Source organism: Dipodomys ordii, unplaced genomic scaffold, assembly GCF_000151885.1.
Source record: "Dipodomys ordii isolate 6190 unplaced genomic scaffold, Dord_2.0 Scaffold27, whole genome shotgun sequence".
Classification (NCBI taxonomy): Eukaryota; Metazoa; Chordata; class Mammalia; order Rodentia; family Heteromyidae; genus Dipodomys; species Dipodomys ordii.
In genome coordinates this window covers 1,396,857-1,412,702 of record NW_012267243.1, presented here as the reverse complement: position 1 = coordinate 1,412,702, position 15,846 = coordinate 1,396,857, and the positions used below count along the sequence as shown (strand labels likewise).

Here is a 15,846-nt window from a genome sequence, read left to right as displayed (position 1 = left end):
ATTTTAAACAAATGATTTGGAAATAATAAAAAGACAAACAAATGATTATATTTGAATTTATGTGTCTTTTACTTGAAAATGTTTACCTTCTAAATTTTCTTTAGTTGTGCAAAGGTGTTGTCATTTAACAAAGCAGTTTATGAATACAATGAATAGATCAATGTCATTACTTTCAACATTTTCACCACCCCCTCCTGACTTCCCCTTTTCCTTATATTTCTTAATTTTAACCCCCATCTCTTCTTCATTTATCTACCCCCTCTCAATTTCCCCCAACCTCCCCCTACTTTAGAAAGTACCCACTTCCTGGTGTTTATATTGTTGGGCTTTGATTCATTCTTTCCAAGGAATTGAACTATTTGATTTCTCCATTGAATCTACCATATTTCAGTTAATACATCTGTAACCACTTGTATACCACACTATGTGTTTACTTATACGTTTCTAGCTACCACATATAAGGGGGATCATCCAACTTTTGTCTCTTTGGGTCTGACATACTTCACTATGTGTGATTCTTTCCCAAGTCTCGCCATCTCTCTTTTTTTTAAACCCCAGTTCCTTCCATTTATTTTATTTTATTTTTAATTTTTTTCTTTTTTAATAAGTTTTTTTATTGTAAAAATACTGTACAGAGGGGACACAGTTACATGAGCAAGGTAATGAGTACAATTCCTATCAAGCATTGTTGCCTCCTTCTTTGTTTTTCCCCTACCATTACCCTCTCTCCTGCCACCACTTGTACATCTCATTGTTACAATTGCTCAACCTGTATCCCTGTTTAAGTATTTTGTTTTTTCCCTTCTCCTCCCCAAATTGGAGAAATGTATATACAAGATGCAGGGCACCAACATCAAATACAGTGAAAACAGGGATTATACTGTGGGGGAGGAACATACAAAACAAAAAAATCACATAGTACATTATAAATATATTAGAAAAAAACCATTTGTGTCCCTATCTTGGGGTTGATTTTGTTGTGTTGATTCGGGACCCCCGAAAGACCACCAGAGACCACACCAATGCAAACAGCAAAAGAGTCGTTCATTTGCAATCTGGAGCTTGGTTCTCCTGGCACTCGGTAACCAGTGACACTAAGAGGCCCGAGCACAAAATCAGCACAGCTTTTATAGCATTTAACAAACAAGTTTTGGGGATTTCCACACAAGCAGTTACATGATTGGTTAACATTTTTTTTATTGTGAAAATACCGTACAGAGGGGTTACAATTACATGGGCAAGATAATGCGTACATTTCTTATCAAGCATTGTAGCCTCCTCCTTTGTTTCCCCTTCCCATCCCTTCCCATCTCCCCCAGCCCCCCCAACCCCCACCCTCTTACACCCCATCTACGCGAAAGTTGTAAAGTTCGTTTTTCGACATAACAATTTGTACATCTCATTGTTGTAATGGGTCCACCTGTATCCCTAAATAAACGATTTATTTTTTCTCTTCCTCTCCACAAATTATACCAACATCAAATACAGTGAAAGCAGTGGTTATACCGTGGGGGAGGGACATACAAAGCAACAAAGAAATCATATTATAAATATGTTAGAAGCATTTGGTAGTTTAGCAGAGATAACGAGTCTCATAGACTTTCCTATCTGAGCTGGCTCTGAACTGAGGTCCTCAGATCTTAGCCTTCTGACTAGCTGGGATCACAGGCATAGCGCCATTTTTGCCAGACCTATGTTGTTTTCTGAGAAACCCCCATAGTAAATTCCAGAGTGGTTGAACAAGCTTACATTGCAATCCATGATGTATTCAGATTCCTTCCCTTTTGCTCATATTCTGCATCAGTTGTTGTTTGTTTTCTTAATAATGACTATTCAAAGTGAGGTGAGGTGAAATCTCTTGTTGTTTTCTTTTGCATTTCCTTTATGGCCAGAGATATTGAGCATTCCTTTATGTGTATATTATCCATTTTTACTTCTTTTGAAAAGTCTCTCTTTAAATTAGTAGACATTTATTATTTGGGTCATTTGTTCTTAATTTATTATACTTTCTATATATTTGAGATATTAGACTCCTATCTGACATGTAGTTGGCAAAAATCACTCATTGTATTGACTTTCTTTTTAGCTCATTGGCTATGCTGTTTGTTATGCAGAAACTTTAAGCTTGATACAATCTCATTTATCTTTCTTTGATTTGCAATACTTCTGAATTTTTACTCAAAAAATTTCTACCTGTGCCCAGAGGTCCTAATGTTTCCCCTATACCTCCTGCAATAGCTTCGTGGATTCTGGTCTTTCAATAAGGTTACTTCTTTAGATATAATTTAGTTTTAATAATTTGTATTGAAAGTTTAATATTTGTTTATTCTTTATGTATCCTGTTTATTCAAACATAATTTACTTTTATCTTTATTTCTATTCAGACTTAATAGTTGTATATTCTTATAAAGTACATAATGGCAAATTCATACATGTAATGTGTAATATTTAAGTCAGTATAGCAACTACTGTAAACTTTTCGAATATTGATATTTTATTACTGAATATTTATTGCTCTTCCATTTATGTTGAAATAGATCAGGGATTATTATGGAAAAAACTACAATGAATTCCTTTCTGTGTTTTCCTGAATCTTACTGTCATTCTGTCTTCAATTTTTCCATTATCTTTTTCAAAGGAGTTCTGAATTTTCACAAATGATGACAAAAATGGTATTTGTTTTCTGTCCATGCTACTATAACAACAGCACTAAATATTCTCTGTGGCTAAATCATCTACCAATTTGTGTCTCTGTGTTTGCATTTCTTTAAAAAATAGTGTTTACTATAGATTATATTTAGTTTCCACATGGTGAAGAATATTATAAGATAGTTATAAACTCTATGCATATCATCTACTCAACCATTTCTCTATCATTTTCCAACCTACATACCTATCTTTCCATTTTCCTCTCCAGTGGTGTTATATTCACAAATCATATATTAACCATATATAATAACAAACCACATGCTTCTTGATTCTTTATGCTATTTCCATATCCAACTCAATAAGAATGGAGAATTAAGAACATATTCAAAATTTCAGCAAAGAACTAGTTGGTAATGTTAAAAATAAAATAAGCATTTCCAAAATGCATATTGAAGTTATGTAAAAATTCTTTCCGTCTTACATACAGAGATACATAGAAATAGGAAAACTGCCTATGAAAAATAAACTTAATATTATATCCAAACATATTTATGAATATTTTTCTTGAGTTAATAATTAGTTATTGGTTCTAGTTTAATTTGTAAAATTGTGTTCATACAAATCATGTATCTGTCAATGCACACAAAAACGATTAAGATAGTATAACACATAATAGGTGTGAATCATCAATATACTCTATTTTCTTTCCCAATATTCCAGAGGTATAATGTTTCAACACCAAGCTTAGGTGTACCAATAACTTTTTAGTGTATTTTATTCCAGTTTGATTAAGGATCAGCACAATAATTCCAGATAACCCTGAGGAAAGCACTCATCAATTTAGAATAACCCTGTGCATGCACAAATGTTACCTGAAGGAGTGCCTTTAGTCTCGAAGAAACAGAAGAATATTCTGTTTAGACAAAAATTTTCTTCTTATCAGTTTTTCCAACCCTGCCTTCATAGCTCTGTTTCTTAGGCTGTATATGACTGGGTTAAGGGAAGGGGGTAACACAATATAGCAAGCAGATAGAATGAGATCTGTAGATGATGAAGACCCTATGGTAGGTTTCAGGTAAGCAATAAAACCAGTTGAGAGAAATAGAGCTACAACTGTTAGGTGAGGGAGGCAAGTGGAATAGGCTTTTGCCTGGCCTTCTGCAGATGGAATCTTCCTGACAGTGGAGAAGATATAGATATAGGAGATTATGATACAGAAAAAGTAGCAAAAATCAAGTACCACATTAATGAGAATAAGAACAATTTCTACAATGATATGCTTTGAACAAGTAATAGCTAGCAACTGGGGAATATCACAGAAAAACTGGTGGATTTCATGCTGTCCACAATAAGACAAAGAAAAGGTACTCATTGTGTGTATAGCCGATATCACGGCACTGTTGAGCCAGGAAAAAGTGGCCATCTGCATACATGTGCTTCTGTTCATGATGACTTCATAGTGCAGAGGATGACAAATGGCAGCATAGCGATCAATGGACATGACTGTAAGGAGGCAAAGCCCCGTGTCAGCTGAAAATAGTACCAGAAAGACCTGGGCCACACAGCCAAGGAAAGAGATGGAGTTTTGGTGGGTGATGGAGTTAGCGATAGTTTTTGGCACCACAGCAGAAATGAGGGAGAGATCAAAGATGGACAGGATCCTTAAGAAAAAGTACATGGGTGCGTGGAGGCAGGGGTCCAAGGAAGTGACAGTGATGACTAGAACATTCTCCAAGACAGCTGCCACGTAAATCACTGTGAAAACCCCAGCATACAGGAGTTGAAGCAGCCATGGGCCAGAGAAACCCAAGAGAAGAAACTCTGTGTCCACCGAACCATTGATGATTCTTGATGAAACATTCTGCATTAAAACAAGAAAGTTCACATATGATACTCAAGGATGTCATCTGCTCCCATTCAAAGTTCAGAAGAACTAGTTAATTTGTGTTTCTATGCATCACTGCACTTAGCAGGTATAAATAACAGCTGTGAGAGTAAATGTTCCTCAGTTGAACAAACAGCAGTGTTCTGGGCATATGCCTAGTCTCACCATGTTTTTTTTTTAATTTCATTTTGTTTTTGAGAAGTTCAAGTGTCACCACAGTATTCAGTTCTATCCATAAGCTCTTTCCAGGATTACAAGACAGAGCATCTGGTCCCTTGTGAAGAAGGATATTATTGTGAATGTATATAAAGGGCAGAAAAGACAGTATATGTGAAATATCCAATATTCCCATACCATGATCTGTTATATGTCTTTGAAAATTTTGGTGTTTAGATATTGGTTTTTCATTATAGCCTTTTCTGTGTTCAAAATGCACTGCGTCCATGTATAGACATATTATAGTGGAACTTCTACTTATTATACATAGATGCTAACTAAATAAAACAACACAACCTTTATCATTCTCTTCCTGTTTTAATAATTTCTAAATGTTTAGTTTCTGGTGGTGGCATGCGCCTGATCCTGGAACAAAGGAAGCCACAGGTAGGACAGTCATGGCCTAGCTGGCCCCAAGGGTCTGTGTTAGAACCTACATGAAGAGCAATTAGAGCAAAAAGGGCTGTGGGCACGGCTCACTGGTAGAACATGTTCCTATAAACATGAGTTCCTGAGATCAAACTCCAGCCATGCCAAGAAAGAAAAAAAATCTATGATCAGAAAAATTGAATCTCTATATAAATCTATGTCTTTTTCCTTTATTATAATCTGTTTCTAATTCTCTGATAACTGCTTACGTACAGTATAAGACTAGTTCAAAATTAAATTCTTATTAGTATATCCATGTATTAGAGATTTAAAATTTTACATGTAAAACTAGTGAAAATATGTTGGTGTGTTGAAATCTATTTTGATTAGAACACTTACATGTTTTCTCTTGGGTCAATTTTTATGTCTGAAAATATAACCAGCAATTTTAGCATAATAAAATGAACACTTACTAAATTATCTTCCTTGCAGGGAACACAGGACATCAGCTTTTTGGTGAAATGGCTGGAGGAATGATGATCCATCAGTAACCCAGATGTCCCAAGTTAACTCTGACTTCTTAATTTTGTGAAACTCTCTCACTAATAGCATTGTATTTCCTGCTGTTCTGAGTTTAGCAAACACAGCTGCTTGTAAGAGCAAAAGGTGAGCTGGAAAGCCTCTTATCTCCATTGCCCATCTCCCTAAAGCTGTGCGTTGAAATTCCAAAGGGAAATGCTGCTACTGCTGTAGAGGTATTATTAATCCATTTCTCTCAATTAATAGACACAAATTGGCACCATTTTCATGTAGAAATATTGCATCACAAAGCATGTTCTCTTGCAATGAGTAGCTTCAAATATTGTAATACAACTGAGAGTCTTTATTTTTACTGAGAAGTCAATGAGGAGACATATTTTTCATCATTCATTGAGCCCTTATAGAGAAGAGTTAATGTGGCAGAATTTTCCCAAGTCCTGTTTATCTTTTACTATTTTCTTACAAAGTCATACTTTTATTATATCTGATACATATATGTGTATCATATTTGATGTATATAAAGGCACATATAAAATAGGTAGAATTATATATGATATACATGTGATATATATGTATCATTTATCAGGTATATAAAAGTATATATAAAATATACATTTATGATACTTATACAACATATATGCATTATATAGCATGCATATAAACTATATATAAAATATTTGAATATGTATGATTCTGATATGTATCATATATCATTTACATAATTGTATATATAAATATGTCTAATTATATTTACATATCTATATACAAATATATTTATATTCTATATTTGTTATGTTATACAAAATATATTTAATATTATATTTAATATGTATTTTACACACTCATATATATATATATATCCCATTCTTGGGCTTGAACTAAGAGACTAGTCTATGTCCTTGAGCCTCAGGGACAATGCTCTACCATTTGAGCCACAGCTGTACTTCTAGCTTTTTTGGGAGAAAAATTGGAGTTAAGAATCCTGTGGATTTCTTACCTGGGATAATCTTGAACCATAATCCTCAGACCTCAGCCTCCTGAAAAAGTAAGATTATAGGCATAAACCACTGGCACCCCACCTCAAATAGATATATCTTTAAAATTAATTTTATATACATAATTTTTTAAAAAATTGTGTATAATTTTTGACTGGTGAATACTTAGAATCATAAGGGTCAAAAGCAAAAACTAGTATCATATATAACATTGTATTTATGGAATAGTAATTGACCCAACTAAGCTATAATTTGCTTATTCTTTTAGTTTGATAATTCATTTTATAATGTAGTTTGAATTTTGTGTTGGAAAACAGCATGCTTCTGAGATTGGCTACTGTCAGACACACATTAATTTCAGCGTCCAAAATAATCCTCAAACCACATTATAAAGAATATTATGGAATAAAAGGACAAAAGTTTAAAGAGATCAATATTTGAACATTTTCCTACCATGTAGGAGGAACTCCAAGTTCCAATCTCTAGCATCAATATAAATTATGACAGCAGACACCTCAAAAAATCTACATCTATCTTTGAATACATCTGAAATTATATTACCCAACAAAATGCATAGATTATGTATTATTGTATATGCTCATTATACAATCATAAAAATATCTAACATAAATAATGACAGTTCTGGGAGATAATGCTTGCTATACTTTTCCTATTTTGAATATACCAAAACTGCTGTGAAGTCCTTTCTGTAGGAGGTAACCATAGCTCTCTTTTAATCTGGCTATAAAATCAAAGTATGAGCAGAAATATAGGAGATCTCTGGAAAGAGGCTATAGTGTGGAAATGGGTCTTTTTTTTGTCAGTCATGGAGCTTGAAATCTGTGCTCTTCAGCTCAAGGTGAGCACTCTACCTTTTGAGCCACAGCACCACTTCCAGTTTTCTAGTGGTTTGTTGGAGATAGGAGTCTCTCAGACTTTCCTGCCTGGGCTGGCTTTGAATCGTGATCCTCAGATCTCAGCCTCCTGAGTAGCTAAGATTACAGGCATAAGCCACCAGTCTCAGGCTGAAGATGATTCTTTGAAAATAGATGTTTTAGCTTTTTCAAACTTTCTATCAGCTGAATATTCCATTTCTCGTTGTGAGACTGGCATTAATCCGAATCTTAATATCCATTCTATTAAGATGAATGAAGTAATATGTATTCCCACAGGTTACTTAGAGCCACACAAATAGTATAAACTCACATTGGACACTGAATACATATAGCAAAATCTCACACATTACCTCAATCATTTGCTTCAATAAGGAAAAAAAACAAAAATATTCATCAAAGCATGGTTATAATTGTTAAATACTGGAGGCTATTTCAAAATCAAAACAAATAGAATTGAATCTATGAGCTGATGTATCAAAGTGGAAAAACTATGTATGCTTGTGTATATACATATATGTACATAGATAGATAGAGAGATAGAGAGAATATGAGATAGATCCCTATATGATTTTAGAAAATAATGCCAAGTGAAGAAAGCCAAGTAATGCAAGCACAAACATAGTATAATGACTTTCATATATATATATATATATAATTGTAAAAATACTGTACAGAAGGGTTATATTTATATGAGTAAGGTAATGAGTACATTTCCTATCAAGCATTATTACCTCCTCTTTTGTTTTCCCCTACCCTCTCTTCCCTCTTCCCTCCCACCTCTCCAACTCTTGACTCCCTTCCCCTCCCAAGTTGTACAGTTCATTTTCAACATAGTGCCTTATACATCTCATTGTTTTAATGGATCAACCTGTATCCTTATTTCGGCATTTTGTTATTTCCCTTCCCCTCTCCAAATTAGAAAAAATATATATAAAAGATTCAGGGCACTGGAATAAGATACAGTGAAAACAGATTATATCATGGGGGAAGAACATACAAAATAAACAAAAAAATCACATGGTGCATTATAAATACATGAAAAACAATAGCAAGAAAAAAAGAAAGAAAGATAGGGACACTCGTGTCCCTATCTTGGGGTTCATTTCGCTTAGCATCATTTTATATGGTCAAATGTATATAGCTTTTGACCTTTTCTGCTTGTCCTAGACATATACTAGTTATTGAAAATAAGGGAAACAAAGAGGTTAACACTTCCTGCCTGGAAATTTCCCATGCTAAACCAAAATAGACAGAACTCTTCTAGTGTAGTGAGGGCAAAAGAATGGGCCAGACTGTGCAGTAAGGGAAAAGCCTTCCTTCCAGAAAAGTTCTGCATTTCTTACCATGGCCTTGCTCAATTGCACGTGTGAGCATCCGAGCATCCTTTCCTAGCCTCCTGCTCCAGGAAAATGTGTACCAGAATGATGGATGATTAGAACCAACAGTGTCTGAATGGGAATTCAGTCAAAGGGATCAGTTCATGAAGAGTATGATCAGACTTAATGAAGCCTCTGATTGGTTCAGCAGGCTATATGACCTTCAGATTGTCCAACAACCTTGAACATTATGTCATTTTTACTAGAGATTGACTCCAGTGCAATTCCCGACAGGCAAGTAACTCTCCTTTGTGACCACCCCCATGTAATGGGATCTCTGCTTATCAATTTCTCTGAGATGTTCCTTCACACAAATCTGTCTGGGCTATTTTCAGAAACTTTTCTGTCACCTACACTGTTACACATCCTGCTTAAACTTTTCTTTTTGCTTGAAGTTTGCAACCCATGTCTTGTCATTCTGGATGTTAACATTTATTTCAAAGTTTTAAAGACATAGAACTACAACTTGTACTTACCCTGAATGTAGTTTGAGCTTTTTATGTCAGCTTATCTTTTTAATCATTTAAAAATTTATTATGAAAATACTGTACAGAGGAGTTGCAATTACATGGACAAAATAATGAGTACATTTCTTATCAAGTATTGTTGCCTCCTCCTTTGTTTCCCCTTACCATCCCTTCCCATATCCCGTCCTCCCTACCCATATCCTCCCCTTCCCCCTGCTTAAATGTTTCTACCATAACAATGAAAGGCTGTGGACACAAAGCTCCCGATATAATTATTTTGGTGCTGTAATTCAGATAAGAGATGTATCAGTTTCAAACCTGCGTAGCTTCTTGTGTGTGACCTGTATTCTCAGATCTGACTATTTCATCTTATTAATCAGGGGATGATAAAGGCAACAAAGAGCCACTAGTCTTTTGAAGGATAATTGGGCTATGCCTGTATTTCTGCCCTAGGCATCTCCCCCTAAATTGTGGTGAACTCACTTGGCAGCAAAGTTTGACTATACATTTCTTAAAAAATCCAAGTAAGGTGTTGAAGTGATTACACAGATCAAGACATAAGATACGTATGAACTGTGTTCTTAAAAGGCAAAAAAGTACATAACCTATTAATTAAGAAAAGTAAGGGAAGGGTGGGTTGGTAAGGTGGGTAAGAGTGTTGAAAAGCCTAACATTGATAAAGATGGACTGTATTCATAAACTGCTTTGATGAAGGCAAATAAATAAGAATAGTTAATAAAATTACTCACTGCCTGAAGGAAAAAAAATCCTCCTATATATATTCAGATTTATGCTCCAGATTAATCAGGCATTTTCTGCTTTCTACTCTCCATCTTTCAGATGGTTTAGAGCTGTCAGATATCATATGAACATCTTTTGCAAGGAGATACAACTTTGCTTTGGTTCAAGGGGCCAAGCTAGAATTTTTTTAAACATAGGTAAAGGTCAATACTAGTTTAAGCTTTCACTTTGAAAAATGAAGACAATAAAAAGGGCCCCTCTTTGATATTCTTTTTTTTTATTGTGAAAATACTGTACAGAGGGGTTACAATTACATAAGCAAGATAATGAGTACATTTCTTATCAAGCATTGTTGCCTCCTCCTTTGTTTCCCCTTCCCGTCCCTTCCCCTCTATGCTCCCTAACCCCTCACGCCACCACAACCACCACCACTACCACCAATCAGAAATTTACTAGGTGCTACCCTTTGGAAGGCACAATTCTTCTTAAAGCATTTTGCCAGTTAGTTTTTCATAAAATAAAAATAAACTTTCTCACTCAAAGAGCAGAAACAGAGCATAGGCTCTGCCAAACTGATGAGGAAAATACGTCTAGCAGTAGCAAACTCTTCCATTGTGCTTCTTCCATTATTCTGACACAAACTTGTCTCATGCTCTTTGTGTGAGATGCAACGAAGTGCTGTAGTTTGCAAACCTTAAGAGGTCCTTGCTATACCAAACCTAGTACTAAATGCCCAGCTTCCAGAATTATGATAGAAAATCCAGTCATTTATAAGTTCTTCTCAGTCTGTATCTGTAGTTCTTTATTACAGCAATTGAAAATGACCATAACCATCCATGCTTATTGTTTCTGTACCCTACCTTTCAAATAACATTATTTGTTTTCCTACATTATAGAATAATACGAATCATAAACTGTGACTTGGTAAATGCTGATGAACTCTCTCTCCACTTTGTTCTGTGACATGGTTAAGAAAGTGCTCTTTGCAACACAGTCCTTTGAGACCTGACCTCGGTTTGCCTGGCTACAACACTGGTCAAGTTGAAAACCTTCAGTTAACATCTAATCCTTCCACACAGTATAGCTGTACATTTGTATTTAAACTCAAATATATCAATAAATTGTCAACACAAGTATAAAACACATCTCTATCTATATTGGAGTAATTATGTAAAATAGCTGGTGGCCCCAAATATCCATCTGTTAACAGTGAATATTTTCACTGTTACAGCAGTAAAAAGTTAAAGAAGGCTCAGTAAAATTACACTAAAATAATACTAAATTAAATAACACTAAATAACTCTAATTCCACAATCTTAAAATAACAGATGAAAAATACATTAGGGTTTATGTTATTTAATAATAAAATGAGTAAGTACATCGGAGAACAGACATGAATGACATTTTTACCATAGTACAGAAATATTTAAGAGTATGAATCTTATGTGTTATTTTCCCAACATTGCTCACATTATTGAATTCAGTGTCTATGTAAATATTCATACCACAAATTCTAATTTGGTCATTTTATTGCTATAGTCAGAACTGATTTATTATCTCAAGAAAGAAAACAGCATTCTTTTCCAATTCTGTAATTTCCAACTACAGTACAGGTCACAATAAGTTCATGTCCTGGGTAGCTGGCAGATTTGCATTTTTTTTGTAGTCTCTAGTGAGGAAAATGTTTCTTCAACTCTTCTAGACCTACAAGTTTCCATCAATATGCACATGAAGACAACTTTCCATCAATGCTAGCAGTGTCAGAACACCAACCATAGAAATATCTCTCCTGCTGAGCAATATCTTAAAACCTTAGCGTTTAAGGTTTGATGTGTTTGTACTGTGAACATTTGGCATTCTACCCATTTGAAACTCCTTACTGTAATTAGAACTTTTCAATGTAATAATGTATTCATTGATAGCAACAGTCTGGGAATAGATTTGACTTTTTAGATCAATCAGTCTGGCATGGGGTCACAGAAGATTGAATTACATAAATCAGTCTAAGTAACCAATACCCAACTCCAACTGTTCCTGTGACAACGATGATGAGGAGCCACTATTCCAGAATTTTAAGATTAAAAAATAAATATGAATGTGTGACCCCGAATTATTTTCCTTACATCACAAAGTCTCTTTATGATTATTACAAAAATCCCCACAAACAAGTAGGGGATGCTCACTAGGATTTCTTGATTCTAGTTCTACTCCTCAGAATGCTTACAATGATGTAGCCTCCACTGAAGTTTACATAGAGAGGCTTTGATTTCCTTGTTCCTCCAATTGTATATGATAGCATTCAAGGATGGGCACATTGCTGAATACAGAAGCCAAAAACTCCAAAGGTGTGGAAAATCAGGCTTCAAATAGGCAAAAACCCCTGTTTCTAAAAATGTGGTGATGACTGTGGGATGGGCACACAGGTGAAGGCTTTTGACCGCCCTTGTAATGATGGCATTCTCAGCACTGTATTGAAGATGTAAGCATATGAAATTCCCCTTCACACTAAGAAGAAAAGTCCACATATTACAGCAATGGCCACAGGAACTTCAATGGTGACATGGATCTTAGGGCAAGAAATCTTCAGTAGAGAGGGGACATCACAGAAAAACTGTGGGAGTTTTCCGGAGCCACAGAAAGACAAAGAGAAAGTTCCAGCAGTATACAAGATGCCAATAAAACCTCCAAACAACCAAGAGGCAGCTATCTGCATGCAGATTGACTTGTTCATAATGACCTCATAATGCAGTGGGTGACAGAGGGCCACATAGCAATCACAGGATATGGCTGTGAGGAGAGAAAGCTCACACCCAGAAAAGTGAACCACCAAGAAGAGTTGACACACACATCCTGGGAAAGAGATGTTGCTCCTGTCTGTCCAACAGTTCAAAATGGGGTTTGGAATCATGACCAAAATGAGGCCTGTGTCAAGGGAGGACAAGTTTTTCAGGAAGAAGTACATGGGGTTTGAAGACAATGGTCCACGGTGACAAAGGTGACGATGACAAGATTCCCCAAGATAGTCTCTAAGTAAATGAGCAGAAAGAGAAAGCCGTGTACCAACTGGATCTGCCTGCTGCAGAGAACTGAGTGAGGAGCAGTCCATCTCCACTGTGTGATTGGCCGTGAGGTCCCTGCATTTACCTGTAGTGTGCAAAAGATGGAAGATCACACGTTTGGCACAGGCTGAACCTTTCTCTTATTGAGCAATGAATTTTCACCTGGGATGGCTTTGAACCATAATCCTGAGATCTCAATTTCCTGAATAGCAATAATTACAGGTGTGAGCCAATGGCATCTGGTGAGCTTTTGACTCTTGATAATATTTGTGCCACAATTCCTACAGTTGACCACATCAGATGTACAGTGAGAATAGACAAGGACTTTGAACATTGCCAACATGATCTCTAAACTTAGAGTGGCGAAATTCAGGAAGAATAAAATGTGGGCTTTGAAGAGCTCCGAAAACATTTCATAAACAATTCTCCAGACAAAATTACCCTGAATGGATATTCTTACATTGTTTAAATGTATCAAATTATCATACTATATACCTTATATATATATATGAAGTATAATGTATAAACTTTTAAAGTAGTGAAAATAATTTAAATACACATTTCAAAGTTTTCTTGAAAGTACTTGCTGATAGAAAAGGGCTGCTTTGTACATGCTTGTTCACACATGGACCATGGTGGTTTCTCTTCTGACTACCTTTCCTTCAGTCTTAATGAATTTCCAATAGGCAGACTCACCTGGAACATGTGAAGTACTAAGGGTTTCTTTTATTCATGTGAGCACTTCATGGTCCACAGTGTAAGAAAGTCCTCATTTTAATGCAGCTGAAATAATTTCCAATACACTCTACAATCACCCACAATGGACAGAGAACAAATAGTTTTCATGGGGACCATGGTGCAGTACTTTATGGAGCTTCAGTCGGATGATTGAGGGTTCACCCTGGTCCAACCTCACCCTTCTCTCCTGTGTTCGTGCTATGACCATTCTTGCAGGGTCACTAAGGGCTCATGTCTCCTGGGGAAAAATGTCACCAGACAGCCATCCTCTGTATTCTAAGAGATTCATTCACCATTCATTGCTCATGTTTATTTTAAACTCTATAATAATCTGAAGTTTGAGTTTGTATATATTTTTGACAAAGAATAACTTTAGATATTAATTTATTTTGGTATAGTGTGGGTGTAGCTTCTTTTATTTGGGGGGTGTGTGTGTGTGTGTGTGTGTGTGTGTGTGCTGTTCTGGGGCTTGAATTCAGGGCCTGAGTATAATCCCTGAGCTTTTGTGTTCAAGGCCTAAACTCAACCCCTTAAGTCACTGTTCCATTTCTGATTTTTTGGTGCTTAATTAAAGATGAGTAAGACTGTCTTTCCTGAATTTGGTTCCGAACTATAATCTTCATACATCAGCCTCCTGTTAGCTAAGATTAAGTGGCATGAAACACTGAGTCTTGGCTTATACTGTGTGTGTATGTGTATGTGTGTGTTTGTGCATTTAATCCACTGTTTTTAGAAAGTCTGAAGTGTAACCTTAGAGTATGTCCCTGAACTGAAGATATGAATGTGTTTTTAGTAAAATTTAAGGTTCTAAAGTCTTATTACTTCCAGAAACATATAGATGAATGCATGAATTACAGTTATAATTCTAATTACAAGAATTATGAGTGAGGTGTGAGGATGTAGCTCATTGTGAAATTAGTGGTCTAACATGTTTGTCATCCTGCTTTGATCTCAGCACAGCAAACAAAATATTCTTATTACAATTTTTTATTATTTTTAAGTAGTTGTACAAAGAAGTTCCCATTCCGCAAAATAGTATCTGAGTACAAAGTGTCTGACAACATTGTCACCCATCTTTCTTAACCCATACCTTCTCACTTTTTTTCTTTAATTGTGATTAGGTGATTACATGAATTTCACAGTATTGTGGAATAGTGCTACTTACTTAGAGTCACAAACACAATTTAACTTTCACATGTCAAATTGTCATTATCATGGTCTATACAGTTTGTAAATTCTATGAGCTTTGACAATACAAGTTATTTTTTTCCACATCAGGTGATGTTTACATTTCTGTCCTTTTTCTTAGTGTGGGCTGTTCCCACTTATTCTGTTCCTCCTCCTGGCTTCCCTCTGTTGTGTGCATATATCTACCATATATATGGTCAAGAACATGGAGTCATTTAGTAATGATATGACAAAATGGGTGGCTGTCCTTTGTTTCTTGAGTCCTGTTACTTTGCCATATCTACTTGTATTTTGGCTTAGCATCCACATATCAGGGAGACCATGTGCTGTTTGTTTCTTTGTTCTTGGCTTACTTAATTCAAAATAATCTGCTTTAGTTCCATCCATTTCCCTGCAAATGCCATTATTTTGTCCTTTCTAATGGCTGCATAATATTTTGGACCCACTCATCAGTAGTGGGCATCTGAGTTGTTTCCAAATCTTGGCTATTGTGAACAGTGCTTCAATAAACATGGAGGTGCATGTGTCTTTGTATGCTGGTTCCTGTCAGCAAACAAAATTTAAAACCATAAAAACAACTTATACATAAACTTCCTTTATCATAGTACAAATCTGAAGCAGCATAAATTCCACTGGCAGAACAACAGATATCTTTACATAATAATTTCCACTATGAAAGTAAAATATTAATGAAAAATATAAAACCGTAAATGGCTTGAGGGATGAA

The 15,846-nt window shown here is 35.5% G+C and overlaps 1 protein-coding gene across 1 annotated transcript; it reads right to left on the bottom strand.

Annotated features, from left to right (window-relative positions):
- Positions 1 to 3,535: 3,535 nt before the first annotated feature.
- LOC105985053 (olfactory receptor 14A16-like) lies at positions 3,536 to 14,139 on the bottom strand. The gene is made up of 3 exons (XM_013015466.1): positions 14,013 to 14,139; positions 12,665 to 13,278; positions 3,536 to 4,510 (listed from the first exon to the last, which is right to left on the bottom strand). Exons 1-3 carry the CDS (start codon positions 14,137 to 14,139, stop codon positions 3,536 to 3,538), a joined length of 1,716 nt encoding a protein of 571 aa, XP_012870920.1.
- Positions 14,140 to 15,846: the final 1,707 nt, after the last annotated feature.

What these genes read in the sequence shown, in the direction of transcription:
- LOC105985053 (XM_013015466.1), bottom strand. Translation starts at nt 14,139, where the DNA reads ATGGTCATAGCACGAACACAGGAGAGAAGGGTGAGGTTGGACCAGGGT. An exon ending in CTATTTGTTCTCTGTCCATT is followed by an intron (nt 13,279 to 14,012) that starts GTGGGTGATTGT and finishes TGCACACTACAG; the next exon opens with GTAAATGCAGGGACCTCACG. An exon ending in AAGTTCCTGTGGCCATTGCT is followed by an intron (nt 4,511 to 12,664) that starts GTAATATGTGGA and finishes GTTTTAATGCAG; the next exon opens with AATGTTTCATCAAGAATCAT.